Source organism: Cetorhinus maximus, chromosome 25 (assembly GCF_964194155.1).
Source record: "Cetorhinus maximus chromosome 25, sCetMax3.hap1.1, whole genome shotgun sequence".
Classification (NCBI taxonomy): domain Eukaryota; kingdom Metazoa; phylum Chordata; class Chondrichthyes; order Lamniformes; family Cetorhinidae; genus Cetorhinus; species Cetorhinus maximus.
The window spans coordinates 40434490-40450437 of NC_135903.1; the positions used below are offsets into that span (position 1 = coordinate 40434490).

Consider the following 15948-nt stretch of genomic DNA (forward strand, 5'->3'; position numbering starts at 1 on the left):
CTTCTCTAGAAATTATTGTTAAATAATAATAAAGTTGAATAAATTGGGATTGGACCCTTATGTTTAGTGATTTCTAATGAACACCCACAACCCATGCATGTGAAATTCAATCAATCTTTTATATGCCTCTAGAAAGTCATGACCCAGGCAGCCCCTTCCATTATAAGTGGCCTGAATCCAGATCCAAGGAATGTGGTATGGTTAACCTGCTTGCACATTTACTTCACTTCAACCTAGAGGAATTCCTTAAAATTCAGTTTCCTTGAATATTGCTTCAGATTAGCAGGCAGGAAAGCAGAATACTCACTGAGATTACCTTTGCTCACGCTAATTTTCAATGGATTTTCGGGATCTTTGTTTTGTTGATATCTTCACTCCTTTGCAGAATGTTCAGTTCAAATGTGACACTGTGTTCAAGACTGTAATGACAATTGCCCTTTGCTAATCATGCCCTGACTTCCTACAGTTTTACCCTTATTTTCCTGATTATGACGACTGATATGAGGGTATATTTCCACAGATACTAACTGTCTGTACCTTACACCAGAGACTAATCTTTAATGTTTGCTTTCAGAAAATGAGTACTGGCAATGTATTTGATACTGGGGAAATCACAGCCAAGCTTAATCCTGTCCCCTCACTTTTTTTAGCAAATGTTTCAGCTCAGCAATCAGGAGTGAGAACTTGTATTTCCTATTTATCCCTCCCTCCTTAAAGCAGGTTTCTGCAGCTAATTGTCTTGCCCCAAAGTTGTGCCTGTAAAGATTAACTAATTTAGCACTGGCTAGAAACTAGAATTGGGACATTTCTCAACTTGGTTGCTCAATGCAACAATATATGGTGCATTCACTTATCTTTTTAATCTTTAAAATGTAACTTAAAGAAAAATGACATATTCTTGAAACATGCTGTAGTCTAGTCAGTGAATAATAGTGGTGCTTTCAATAGAATCATATAACTTACATTGGACTTGTGCCAGTGCTAGGTATTCAACTAGAGCTATCTACTCTCAATCCATTCTCCCTTTCTTTGTGTCCTTCTTCAAATGCTTATCCAATTCCCCTTTAAATGATATTACAGTCCCTGCTCCTAGAGCCACTTGTGGTAAAGCATCCCCTGTTTAAATGACTTCCTTTGGGGGGGGAAAAAGTCATCCAACTTCACCCTTCATTTTTCTGGTGATAATCCTGAATGTTTGTGGAAACAATTGCTATTTACCCCCTTAAAACTTTCACTGTCCTAGAAACTCTATTAGATTCTCTCCTTAACCTTCGCTATTGCAGTGAAAAAAAAGGTATATTTTTTCAAACCTTTCTTCCAAACTATAACCTCTTCTTGCTTCTATCATTCTAGTAAAACTTTGTTATACCTTATCCATGGCTCTTAATATCCTTCCTATGGGGTACTCAGAACCATTACATCATCTGCAATATATGGTCTAAGCAAAGTCTTGTGCAAATTCAACATTAATTCCTTGTGTTTATAATAACAGAAAATGCTGGGAAAACTCAGCATGTCTGACAGCACCTGTGGAGAAAAGGATGGAAAATGGGATAAAACTACGGATGAATGAATAAAAATAAATTAAGTGGATAAAAAATAAAATGAATGTGGAAGAAAAGGGATAAAAAAAGGGGTGAGGATGGAGGAGAGAGTTCATGATCTGAAGTTGTTGAACTCAATGTTAAGTCCGGAAGGCTGTAAGGTGGCTAATCACAAGATGAGGTGCTGTTCCTCCAGTTTGTGTTGGGCTTCACTGGAATATTGCAGCTGGCCTAGGATGGACATGTGGGCATGAGAGCAGGATGGTGTGCTGAAATGGCAAGCAACCAGAAGGTCTGGATCATGCTTGCGACTGAGCAAAGGTGTTCCGCAAAGCGGTCCACCTAGTCTGCGTTTGGTCTCCCCGATGTAGAGGAGGCCACATTGCGAGCAGCGGATGCAGTAGACCAAATTGAAGGAGGTACAAGCGAAGCACTGCTTCACCTGAAAGGAGTATTTGGGCCCTTGGACGGTGAGGAGGGAGGAGGAAAAGGGGCAGGTGTTGCACGTTCTGCGATTGCATGGGAAGTTTTTTTCTCTATCCACAGATGCTGTCAGACCCTGCTGAGTTTTTCCAGCATTTTCTGTTGTTGTTTCAGATTTACAGCATCCATAGCATTTTGCTTTTATATTGAAACAGAGTTAATGTTTTAAGTTCGTACAGCTCTTCTTCAGAGCTAAAGAGAAGCAGAAATGTGATGGATTTTATATTGTTTAAGAGGGGGGTGAAGCAAAATAGAAGATCAGGGATAGGTGGGAGTTCAGGAGAGATTAACAAATATGTCATGGACACAAGACAAAGGAAGTATTAATCGTAGTGTTAAAGACTAAACAAGGTGCTGTTTGTGGATAAAGGTAATATAGCAGAATGTGTTAATAGCAGAACAAGGGTCAGCACTCTGTGAAAGCACAACACAGAAACAAGTGACAGATGGCCCTGTGAAGAACGGGGGGATTGGGGAAAAGGGATAAAAATAAATTCAAATTAAAAAGGAGGTAAAGATGGAGGAGCAAGCTCATGGTCTGAAGTTGTTGAACTCAGTTTTAAGTCCAGAAGGCTGTAAAATGCCTAATGGGAAGATGAGGTGCTGTTCCTCCAGCTTGCGTTGGGCTTCACTAGACCATTGCAACGGGCCAAGGATGGATCTGTGGCATGAGAGCAAGATGGTGTGGGGAAATGGCAAGCGACAGGAAGGTCTGGGTCATGCTTGCGGACTGAGGAAAGGTGTTCTGCAAAGCGGTCACCCAGTCTGCGTTTAGTCTCCTCTGTGTAGAGGAGACCGCATTTGGAGCAGTATATAGTAGACTAAATTGAAGGAGGTTCAAGTGAAGCGCTGCTTCACCTGAGTGTTTGAGGCCTTGGACACCCAGGTCCGCTCCTCCATTACCCCCCCAACTCCTCATCCCTTTCCCACGGTATCTTCCCATGCAATCGCAGAAGGTGCAACACCTGCCCCTTTACCTCCTCCCTCCTCACTGTTCAAGGCCCCAAACACTCCTTTCCGGTGAACCGGCACTTCACTTGCACCTCCTTCAATTTTGCCCACTGTATTTACTGCTCCCAATGTGGTCTCCTCTACAGAGGGGAGACTAAACACAGACTGGGTGACAGCTTTGCAGAACACCTTTGCTCAGTCCGCAGACATGACCCAGACCTTCCTGTCGCTTTCCGTTTCCACGCATCATCTTGCTCTCATGCCCACATATCCATCCTTGGTCTGTTGTAATGTTCCAGTGAAGCCCAACGCAAGCTGGAGGAACAGCACCTCATCTTCTGATTAGGCATTTTACAGCCTTCTGGACTTAACATTGAGTTTAACAACTTCAGACCATGAACTCTCTCCTCCATCTTTACCCCTTTTTAATCGCCTTTTTAAATTTTTATTTATTTATCAATTTTCCCCAACTCCCCACCCCTCACAGGGCCATCTGTCACTTGTTTCTGTGTTGTGCTTTCACAGAGTGCTGACCCTTGTCCTGCTATTAACACGGCTTGCCATCTTACCTTTATGCCACTGTCAGCACCTTCTTCACTCTTTACCACTACCATTAACACTCACTTTGTCTTGTGTCCATGACATCTTTGTCAATCTCCCCTGAGCTCCCACCGATCCCTGACCACCTATTTTGCTCCAACTTTTCCACCCTCTCTTAAACAGTATAAAATCCATCATATTTCTACTTCTCTTTAGCTCTGAGGAAGAGTCATACGGACTCGAAACATTAACCCTGTTTCTCTCCACAGATGCTGCCAGACCTGCTGAATTTTTCCATTTTCTGTTTCTGTCTTTATTTCAGATTTCCAGTATCCGCAGTATTTTGCTTTTATTTCCTTGTTTTTATGTTCAATGCCTCTATATAAAATGCAGAAGTCTGTTTACCTTTCTGGGATTTTTTTAAATTTAACTGTGCATTAGTGTTTCCTGAAGAGACCACAATAAACTTTCAGTTTTTGATCATGTTACATGTTGCCAGGCAGATAATTACCCAGTGAATTTCTGATGTCAATTTACTTATAAATCAGCAACAAAAAAAAACCCACTAATGAATAATGTTAATGAACCAGAGCTAAAGATGAAGGTAAGTGTCGTTGTGTTACCAACCTATAGCACTTCCCCTCCTTAGTAAGTTTTTTTGTTTAAAAAAAGCATAATTACCTTGGAGATATTTTAAGTTTAGTGTTATTTGCCTTCTGTAGTAGAGTCCCATCATTTTCAGTCTTCACATTGAGCAGGAAGCTTCTCAGCTGACAATTGCTAATCCCATTGTGACCACCTATGTAAGACACATTTGCATCTTGCCTTGCGGATTTGGGTACTCCTGGCATCTTCCCACTCGAGTGTCTCCTAGTCAGCATTCAGGACAGGGAAGGATGGTGAGATCTGCATTATGTTTGAAGGACAAGTTGCTGGCAGGTGCTGTAGTTGACTTGGTTCATCATAGAGACACAAGATGTGGGTTTCTAGGGAGTAGAGTGAATAATGCTGTATTTGATACAAGGCCTACTACACTGTGGAACTGAAAGTACTCTCCCTGCAGTTAATTTATTCTAGAATCATAGAGTCATAACGGCACAGAAGAAGCCATTCAGTCTATCAAGTCCATGCCAGCTCACTGTAGAGCAACCAAGTCAGTTCCTCCATTCCCGTAGCCTGAAAATTTATTTCCTTCAAGTGCCTATCCAATTTCCTTTTGAAATCATTGATCATCTCTACTTCTAACACCTTCATAGGCACGGGTTTCAGGTCATTACCGTTCACTGCATTAAAAAAAGTTCTTCCCCTCACTCCCCCTGCATATCCTGCCCAAAACCATAATTTTGTGCCCCCTAGTCCTTGTACCATCAAGTGAACAGCTTTTCTTTGTCCTCCTTATCCAAACCTGTTATAAGGTTGTACATCTGTATCCAATTTCCCTTCTGTTTCTATTGCTCCAAGGAGAACAGCCACACTTCTCGAACTTAACTTTGTAGCTAAAATCTCTCATCCCTGAAACCATTCTAGTAAATCTCCTTTGCACCCTCTCAAGAACACTTGCCCTAAGGTGTGATGACCAGAACTCTAGTTGTGATGCAGTAGTCTAGTTGTGGCCTACCCAGAGCTTTATTAAAAAATCAGCATAACTTCCCTACTTTTGTACTCAATGGCTCAATTTATGAATCCCAAGATCTCGCATGCTTTGCTATCGTCTCTCTAAATACACCCTGCCACGTTCAAAAATCTGTGTCCCTGCACACTCTTTAGAACTGTGCTATTAAGTCTATACCTCCTCTCCCTATCCCTTCTGCCAAAATGCATTCCTCGCATTTCCCTGTATTAAATTCCATCTGCTACTTGTCTGCCCATTCTGCTAGCCTTTCCATGCCCTGTTGCATTTAATTTGTATCATCACTGTTTACCAAACCTCTGGATATGGAAGCTTGATGATAGGAATGCATTGGAAATGACCCCATTCATTTTTATGCATGAATCAGAATCATGCACGCTATGATGTTGACTTCTGCGAAAAGAACAAAATCTCTGAAAGGCAATTTGTAATTTTCCCCTCACTGTATCATTAACTGCTAAATGCTGCTTTGAAAATCTATTTGTCTTTCATTTGTGACTGGACTCATTCACACTTTTTATGTTGCACCAGTCTTGTTCAATGAAATACCTGTCAGTGATGCCATTTTGCATGAAGGTTTGCTGCTTAATAAATTCTCCTGGAGTTCAATACTTAGCATATGAATCAACAACAATGTGTAATATATTACTGCATCTGGTTAACAAATGTAGGTGAAAATTAAGCTGTGTACTAAAGACTGGTTAAACCAAAGATAAATATTTAAGCTGGGACTATAAAAAGAAGTGTTGTCTAATTACTTTTCCCTTTTGTTCGTTTAAGCGTTTTGTGTAAGGACAGAGCAGTTGTTTTGCATCTGTTATCGTACCTGTGGAACAATAGAGAGGCAGAACTTAGTGTAAAAGGCCATATGACATCAAAAACATATTTTTCACAGTGTATACATGCCATATTACCAAAATATATTTATCAACCATATATATTTCACCTATTCTTCAATGGTCTGATGAGTTATAAATTTAAAAATAGTGGGGTAGGCCTCCTCTCCAACCCTATAATTCATATAAGCAAATTGCAGCCCCGAAAGCACCAAATAAAATCAGTCAAAAAGTACTATTTACAGATTTTGCACAGAGTATAATGATTGGCTAAACGGCTACTTAAAGGAAGAAGACCCTTCGGGAAGAGGACTTGTGTTTCCTTTAAGTACACATAAGGAAAGCAACAGCAAATCACCTCATGTATTCTTTCCCTAGTCATATTGTTCATTGAAATTGAAAACAGGAGGCTCTTACGAGCAACTGAAGAGGAAAATGCAAGACTGCAAGGCGTGAAGAAATGAGCAGAATGCCTGCCCTTGGGCAGATCACCGCCACATAATAATTGACTCACAGTTGTACAGTGGTAGCATGCATGGAAATAAAGTGTCACAGAGTCGTTGATGGAGATTTGATTCTGCACTGTGCTGAATTCTCAATCTAAACTATGCTACTCATAGAGGTGTAAAAGAGAGTTTAAGTACAGAAACTTAGGGGGCACTATAGATGCTCATTTGATAGGAGTTATCCATGAATATATATTCTCTACTCACCTGATTGGTCACAGTTATGGATCAAATTGATTTATCCTGTTGGTCTGTATACCTTGGGCATTTGTGGAATTAAGTGATGTATGTGACCAGTGGCAGAAACATAATTCAGTGCAAGTCTCCATCACTGAACTCTAGAATGCATCATCAACACAGCCTTTGGAACTGTTTCCCAAGTTTGTGTGAAACTAGCAAATTTTTCGGAAGATGCAGCATATGTTTTACCAGCATTGTTACAAAAGCAGCTTTTTTAAAAAATGGTCATGTAATTTGCCAGTAGTATTTTAAAGAAGAGAATAAGGGGCTACTCCATTATAATAATCTGTTTGCCTTCTGGGCCACGCAGGCTGATATTTGGTTGTAATATCAATCCATGCTTATGTCCTTTCTAAGAGGGTGAAGATCTGTCCCTGTGCTAACCTTTCAGACTATCAGTCTTTTAACAAAACTGGTGTGTGTGTGTGAGTATGTGTGTGAGAGAAGATCTATGCAGAAATGAAAAAGGGCTGCTGCTCTTCATATAGCTGAACACTTCCTAAAATATTATCTTAATTTTCAGTATGCATCTCTAAACTAGTAGATATAATGGTCATTAATGACAATGCTGAAATCTCTGGAAGACTTTGATAACCTAGATCAGAACCTTGTGACACAAAAGTGTCACATCTTGACATTTCATTCAACCCTGTTGAAGAAACATTTAACATTGTGTATTTAAATCTGTTAACATGTTATGACATCTTTGATGTCATGTTATCGTTCTTGCAATTGTAGTGCAGTGAATGGAACTGGAATTTTTTTTCCATAATCAAATATTGTATTGACAATGTTCAAATTTCAGTAAGGATATTTAGATGCTGCAACACACAATTATTTCTCAGGAGTTTAGCAGATAGTCGGCTAAAAGCCAATATTTCGAAATTGATTCTGCTTTCTGAATTCCCAATCTGAGCTATGCTACTCATAAAGGTGTAGAAGAGAGTTGAAGCGCAGAAACTCAGAGGACATAATAGAGGCTCATTCGATATGAGTTATCCGTGAATATATATTCTATATTCAGCTGATTGGTTACAATTATGGATCAAATTGATTTATCCCTGTTGATCTGTATACCTTGGGTACTTATGGAATTTATTGGCAAATTGGCTGCTGGCCAACATATCTATCCTGCTGTTTAAGTCAATGAAAAAGTAAAAACAGAACATAGCCCTCTTTTCCTGAAGCAAGCAAAAAATAGCCAATATTGTTCCAATCATTTTTTTCTTTAATTATGGGGTTATTAAGAGTTCTCTATGCTGAAAACTGCTGAGAAACCTTTTACTTCAAGGTTAAACCTGAAAGAAAAGTTGTCGCTTTCAAATCCAGATATTTCAGGAAATGAAAGTTGGTGACTTCATAAACTGTGTTACTAATCTTTTTATTAGATCTTTGGTGGGGACAGGAAGGGGAATGAACAATTCTTTACTCCATCTATATTGATGAAAAATGTATACACATTGTTGGTTGTGTTTGCCGTTGATGTTAACACATGGAATTCTGCTATTGATCATAATAGGTACTCAATTGGTTATCCGTTAACCAGTAAATTGTTTCTTATTGTATTTCTGGGGTTTCCTTTTTGGTATTCCAACCTCTCCTATTTTTGAGTGTTCTTGTACATTTTGCTGTAATTTAGTGACAGTGATCCTACAAGAAGATGAATCTGATCTCCCTGATGTTCAGCCACATTTCCAAACCCAGAATTAACCATTAACTGCTGGTGGACATATTTTATGTCAAATGGTTAAAATGTACAATCCCAAAAGTAGAAGTGGAGGTGGGATCAGAGAATCTAGACTATTGCTGTTGTTTCTAGGCTTATGTGGGGACCTCAATCTCAATTGTGCATATATTAGATCAAATTCTTGGGTGTGTAAAGAATTGGTACAATGATTTTTTTGTATTTTACATCTGTGCATACATTACACATGTACGTTAGAGCAACCAGGACCTGTATTTAAAAAAAAAATCTTGAGACCCAGGTTCCCATATCCACTGGATTCTTCCAGCCTTGGAACTGCTGCTTCTAGACGTAACTGTGTGCTTTAGGCAGCTTTCAGTGTGTCTGCTTCAGACAGTGTGCCTGGCTTCACTAAATTCCTCCTATGTGCTGTGTTTTTGTACAATGATTTGCTGGTGCACTAGCTTTGCTGCTTGCTCACTGCTATTTTTTGTTCTTTCTGTTTTTCATCTTCACTTTTTTTTTGAAAAAAAATCCTTCCCTTTTTCTCCTTCATCACTTGGAAAGGTTGTCAAACACTCCCAAGTCGTCCTCGAGGTACATTCTGATGATTTGATTTCTTTTTGCCTTTCTCCAGTTCGGTCTGGACAGCATGAAAAACTTTTTTTTTGTTTATCTATCCCTAATGAAAGCAACCAATAGGATTATTGTAGAGGACAACTTATTTGCTAAACAGCAACACAAATTGTGATTCAGTGTTATAAATTCTCTTTTTGCATTGATTGTAATAATGAACATTATGAACATATCTAGTCCCCATTAACCACAGTATTGATGCCATGGTTATCATAATGCTGTTGTCTGTTCTAATTAATAATGGGATATCAGCAATTACAGTTGTCTGCAAACTGGCTGCCAAATTTGCCTACATTACAACGGTCACTATACTTCAGAAGCAATTCCTCATGTGAAGCACTTTGGCAGGTCCTGAGGATGTGATAAGGCAACCTATAAATGCAAGTTCTTTCTTCTGCTTTTCTCAGTTTTTATCAATTGCAGTAACTGCCTCATCTACAAAAAAAGTTTCCAAAACTTTTATAACCAGCCTTCCCCCTCACTCGTTTCCTCTCCCTCCTACATTGATGTAAACTCATACGGGTTTATAAACACTGCCAGGAACCTCTGCACAATTTTGAAGAAAACCTTTGAATGTAAAATAATTCCCTATCTTTATGGCCGTAGTCACAGAACCAGGCACCAGTGCTACGCAATTCTTCATTTAATTTATGCAGTACTGTATTGATGATGACTGTGTCTGAAGCTGACATGTGGATCTAAAGAGCCAGTGATTCAAATCCTTGAGATTTGTCTCTGTTCCAAGCACTTCCACAAATAACATAACACAATCTCATCCAGGTTTGTCGCATATAAATACAAGAATCTCAAATGGCAACTTTTACACAGACATTTACGTGTGACTGAGTCATTGAAAGCCCTTGTAAAAATAATCATTACGGCTGCTGTTTGCAACACTTGTAAGGACGTCAGTGAAACAAATTATAATGTTGACTTGTTAGTCAAATCCAAACTAGGTGCCTTGGTAAACTACCCATTTTTACACTGTAATTTGTAATTTTCTCAATCAGCTGAACATTTATTTGACATGGTGCTTCTGATTAGATTTTTCATAGGAAGATGGTTAGCCTCATCGATTCTGTAAAGATACCACGGACTAGCCACCTAAATTATATCTCACTGCCATTGGCCTTAAATGCAGACTAGGAATGTCTTTGAGAGTACAGTGGATTTTCTTGATCCAGTACATCTGCTTCATAATATCAGCTTTAGCATGGTGTCAAAATAGACACAGTATAAAATTGTTTTACTGCATTTAGGATCCTGTAAAAAGGTGTTAGTTAGTGCAACACCCATTGTATAATGCCAGATCACTCATTAAGAGTCACATTTAATCTAATGTCCTGTCTTAATGAAAATGAGCGGACTATGTGGACATAGTTTGCTCACATAAACAATAATCAGAATCCTCTTAATGTATATTTTATTAGATCTGTTTTATATAAAGAAACTACAGTCACATTGAAGTGCAGCAAGGTAGCACTGTTATGTTTGCTGGCTACCCAAATTAACAATGTAGATTCATATTGGCATTAGATGCCTGAAATGAGAAAGATTACCTTTCCCTATGCTGCATCCCTCCCCTTGACAAGTGCAAAATTCACCAAAAGCTGGTTTAAAGATATCATTAATTTCTCCCATGCTGTAATGATGTTGGCTGTTACAGACTGCTGTAATTTTTACTGTTATACTATTTTGCATAGTTTATAGTTCACATCTTTGGAACATGTTCACATACACAATTGTGAGAATTACAGCAGTTTCTGTGTTCACCTGAATCAGCACTGGGTTTATAGTTGGCCATTTCCTGTTCGGTTTAATGGAATGATGCTGAGGTTCCTTTCAAAGGAACCAGTTAAATCCAAGTGATTTCTCTGCCTAAATTGGGACTGAAATATCCGTGCAACATGTTTTCATTCTGATCTGCCAAAAGCCGCAAATCTCTCTCTCTTCCAGCCACTGCTGCTTATCTTTATTTGTTCTTTGTGTTTTCCCCTTCAGGACTGAGCAATGACCCATTTAATTGAATCTTACAGTGATGATTTTAAGTTATATTTAAGCTGCATAGCTTTTACTGCTGTCCTTATAGCTTGTGTTTCAAACAATTAGATTAAATATTCCCAGCAGCCTTCTACTATAAAATAAACTCGTCAAATGAGGTGCAATAAGATGATATATCGATACATCATATCATACAAATAATTCCAGGGAGGAGGAGACCAATTGACACAATAGGGTTGAAGCCTCACTGAGTGCTGCTTTTAATACACTGGTTTGTGCACTTTAAAAAAAATTCCTTTCCCTGTGATTTTAGCAAATCTTTAACACATTTATGTAACATTGTTAAAATAGTGCACAAAGAGGTTTTGCACAAGGATGTTAACCAGTGCACCAAACACAGCGTTTAGCAGAATGTCAACTCAAGTCAGAGCAGTGCCTTTTTACTTCTAGGATCTTTGTGAAAATACTGACCAAAAGATCTGCTGAAATCAAGGTCGCTTCTTTGTGCTGAATATTAAATAGGTTTCAGCTAAGTGTATACTCAAAGTCTCAATTTCCATTCTCAGTGAATACAAATCCACAGTGCAAGACTTCAAATGGTGCTTATATTGGTGAAAAGCCCACAGACAGAATAGCACTTCCACCAATGTATAAGTCACACATTAGTTTGATAGGTCACGAAAAGCTAATTTACAGTAATTGGCACAATTCTTACAACTGTCCGAAGAGCATTGTTGGATATTGTCTGACCTTTCCCACCTTGGCCCAATATGGCAGGAGCAGGGTTGGGTTGTGGTTCTGTGATTGAGTTGCATTTTTCAGGTCAAATTAAGTCCCCATGTTTTCATCTGATACATAACTTGGAATACTTAATACTGTCATTTTCTGTAAAATAAATTCCAATTCACTTTATTTAAAAAATGAATTCTTTACGCTGAAACACACAGATACATCAAAAATAAGCTTTCATTAACCGTTATCAGTTAATTAATGTGAAAGATTTTTTAAGCAAATTTGCTTTTAATGAGCTTGTAAATATTATTGGTTGTAAATCCCGACAAATGAGGATGACACCATTTTAAATGATAGTTATGTGGCACAATACCTAAATACAAAGTTGTTCTCTACCTCCATTCTCCTATAGGTGTTTTTCATATAGTTTCCTACCCTGGCATTATGTGTGTTTTACCCCTCATGCATCCTGTGCACTGCAGGTCCAGCGACGTGGGCAATGGCCACCTCAAAACCGGACATCATGATCATCCTCCTGAGCAAGCTGATGGAAGAAGGAGACATGTTTTACAAGGTGGGATGAACCAGAGATTAATTGGCATGAGGGCTAAACTGTGCAGCTGGCTGAGGCACTCCCCTTTGTCTCTGGGGAATCCAGGTTAATTCTAACTTTGAACAGCTGCAAAAAAATTAATATTCCATTTTATTCATGTTTCTCTTATTTCTCTTCCTTCATTTTACCTAATTTTTGTAACCTTTCTGTCATTACGGCATCATGCCCTTGTGCAGTATACTTCATCCAGGCTTGAGGAGATAGTCACTGCCACACTAAATTGTGCGTCCTGCTTTCTTCTGAGGCAATGTAGCTGTGCTAATGGCTGCCAGATTCAAATGTAGAACAATATTGGGATGGACCTCAGATATGGGAGAAGTGCCTTACCCACTACCCAATTTCATGCACGCAAAGAACACATTGCCAGTGTCCATATTTCCGGTTGTAATTTACTGATTCCCCATTCACAGTGTGAGGAGAGAAATTGAAATGCCTCTTTAAACTAAATAAATAGATCAATTACTATTCAAATGTATAGGAATAAATCAATCAAATTATCCATAATGCCTTTAGTGGATAATATTGCTTGATGGAGCCTGCTTCCATTTCTCCAAATAATCCTGTGCTTCCAGTAACCCTCTGTGTCAATTTAATACAAGGTCAATCTTGTTACATTGATACCTGGCTGTACTCCATTATGCTCCCAATATGCAGCAAAATTGAGGGAGGAGGGAATCACATTTTCACAAAATTTGATGAGTATTAAAATATCAATCTGCCTAGGTTGCCAGAAAGTACAAAAACATTATCCTTTCACACTAAGTATACAATTTTTCATCATGTATTCCTTTGAAATCACACATTTTCCAAAATGTTCCCATTACCCTGTAGCGTTTGTAATCAGAATTAATTTCAAAGAGCTATCTAAAGATAGCAGAAATTCTACTGAGTCTTACACCAGTGATGCTAAAATGATAATCTCAAGACACAAAATGAATTCACAATTTCAATTAGGTATTTCATAGAACCTAAAAAAGGTGGAAAATAAAATTGGATAACATTGCAAAGGAAGCGTTAAGCTAATATTTACAGCACAGAAACAGAACATTGGGCCCAACAGGCCAACATGCTGGTGTTTGTGCTCCAGATGAACTCCCTCCCAACTTTCTTTATCTAAGCCCATCAACACCTTCTGTTATTCCTTTCTCCAGCATCCAAGTTTATTGAGCCCCCCCTACCCTCCGCCCCTCATGTGTGCTGCTCATTTCAACTACTCCTGGCAACAAATTCCACATTCTGACCAGCCTCTGGGTAAAGAAGTTTCTCCTGAATTCCCTACTGTGTTAATTAGTGACTATGTTATACTTGAGGGAATCAAGGGATATGGGGATAGGCTAGGAAAGTGGAGTTGAGGTAGAAGAACAGCCATGAACTTATCGAATGGTGGAACAGGCGCTTAGGCTGTATGGCCTCCTCTTGCTCCTATTTCTTATGTTCCTATTTTTGGCCCCTGGTTTTCACCTCTATGTCTACCCTACCAAACCTTTTTATAATCCTAAATACCTCCAACAGGTTGCTCCCTCCGTCTTTTTTCTAAAGTAAAAAGCCTCAACCTGTTCAGTCTTTCCAGATGAGTATAACCTCTCAGTTCTGGTATCATTTGAGTAAATCTTTTTTGCATCTTCTCCTGTGCTTCCATCTATGTTTATAATAGAACTGTTCACAGTACTCTAAAGTGTGGCCTAACCAAGGTTCTATGCACGGTTCACAAAACTCTGCTTTTCAATTCTATTCCTCTAGAAATGAACCTCCATGCTATCCTTTTTTATATAGCCTATCAAAAGAGTGGCCATCTCATAATGACCAGAATATGGAGAGGTAATGGTTAGCGTTTTTGGATTGGCTTTCACTTCAAGCCTGCCAGCCTCAGGAGTGTGATATTAAATTATGAAAATACAAAAAGTGGATTTGGACCACATCTGTCCTACACACCCTTACATGATGAGCAAAATCGCACCAAAGGGAAAAAGAAAGACTGGAGCAGTATGGGTGGTTGGTAGGGGAGGCAAGATGGTGCTCTTTGGGAATGTCTGAAGACAAATTATTCCATCATTTCAGAATCAAATTTTAGGATAAATCTAAGTAAATAAATACAGAGCTAGTCAGGTACCTTGGCCTGTTAATGTAACAATGTGCTCCACTACAGTGTGGTAAGACATGCATGTACCTGTGATACCCTGCATCAGGAACTCTAACCACCTAAGAACACAAACAAAGGTCAGAAGTTTTATGGAAAAGTATGGGAAATCTCAGGAGTGCCGACAGTTTGCTTGCTTGTGCCTAATTGAAGAAACATTGAAAGAAGAAGAACTACATAGAGTGAATGGGAGGGAGGTGGGAATATATAATCTATGTTTTTTAAAAACTGGGAGAGCCAACTTGCTGCAAAGGGGAGCAATGGGATGCACCCACAATATTCCAGTCTGCTTTGCCATTGGGAGTTGAAAAACAAAGGCCACTAGAGAGTGATTCCACGAGTGCTGTTGCATGCTCCCTAGCACCTGGTGTCACAGCATCTTATGTGAAGTCAGCCATTTGTCTTGTAAGATGAGCCTGACACCTGGTGGCTCAGCTTTAAACTTCCATCCCCTAACACATTAAAAAGCAAGATGAGCCAGAAATGGGGAAAAGTTACATTGCTTTCCATAACCCTCTGCAACCTAGATCGTTGCCAGGACATGTATCTCTTGGTTATGATGCACAGCCTGGATTACCTTAACAGGCTGTCCAATTTGAGTAATTTGCAGGGTGCAGTTATAATATGATCATCTTTCAGAGAACTGAGGATGTGGCATTTAACCAATGGTGGAGCAAATTATTTGCAGGGTGAAGCAGGGGAGATGTCCTTATAATGATCATATATTATATCTAAAATTTAATTAGATACTATTATTGAAATGGAGTATGATGCCAGAAAGCATATTATTTTGTATAAACCTTTACTCCGAGGGAATAAAGATTTGGTGTTTTTCCTCCTTTCCCTTGCTCTATTTTGCTCCAGAGTTAACTCATCAAAGCAAACTAAACTCCATGTGACTAGCTTCCATTCATCATTTTGATTAACTTCTCTCTGTCTCTGCTTTAATCCTCAACCTGTTCAAAGAATCCCACTAGCTAGCTGGGGAAGGGAACAGTGTAGAGATACATAGGGAAGACTGGAATAGTAAAAATCCTGGCTTCTTAAATAGATTACCATCTTTCAAGGTTTGTACAGCACTTCAATATGACTTTCAAAGACAAACCCTCTCCATCTCTGCAACCTCCTGCAGCCCTGCAACCCTCCGAGTTCTCCTACTCCTTCAATTCTGGCCTCTTGCCCATTCACTTTGTATATTGCTCGACCATTGAAAACTGTGCCTTCAATTGCCTTGGCCCTAACCTCTGGAACTCCCTCCCTAAACCTCTCTGCCACTCTACTTCTCTTGCCTCCTTCAAACCTTTGCCAAGCTTTTGCTCCCTTGACCTAATATCTCCCTACTTGACTCAGTTCGGATTTTGTTTAATAATGATTTATCAAGTGCATTGGATTGTTTTATTATTTTAAAAGTGCTG

General features: G+C 39.1%; 1 protein-coding gene across 2 annotated transcripts in view; it reads left to right on the top strand.

The window, feature by feature from the left end:
* The window catches only part of LOC144668069 (protein TANC2-like), a 923845-nt gene that overhangs the window by 867613 nt on the left and 40284 nt on the right, over positions 1 to 15948 (top strand). The window contains exons 26-27 of one of the 2 annotated variants that reach the window (XM_078529835.1): positions 8982 to 9011; positions 12266 to 12357. In XM_078529835.1, the coding sequence (XP_078385961.1) occupies positions 8982 to 9011; positions 12266 to 12357 (122 nt within the window). The remainder of the gene's footprint in view (positions 1 to 8981; positions 9012 to 12265; positions 12358 to 15948) is intronic. The other variant, XM_078529836.1, reaches the window with a different exon arrangement.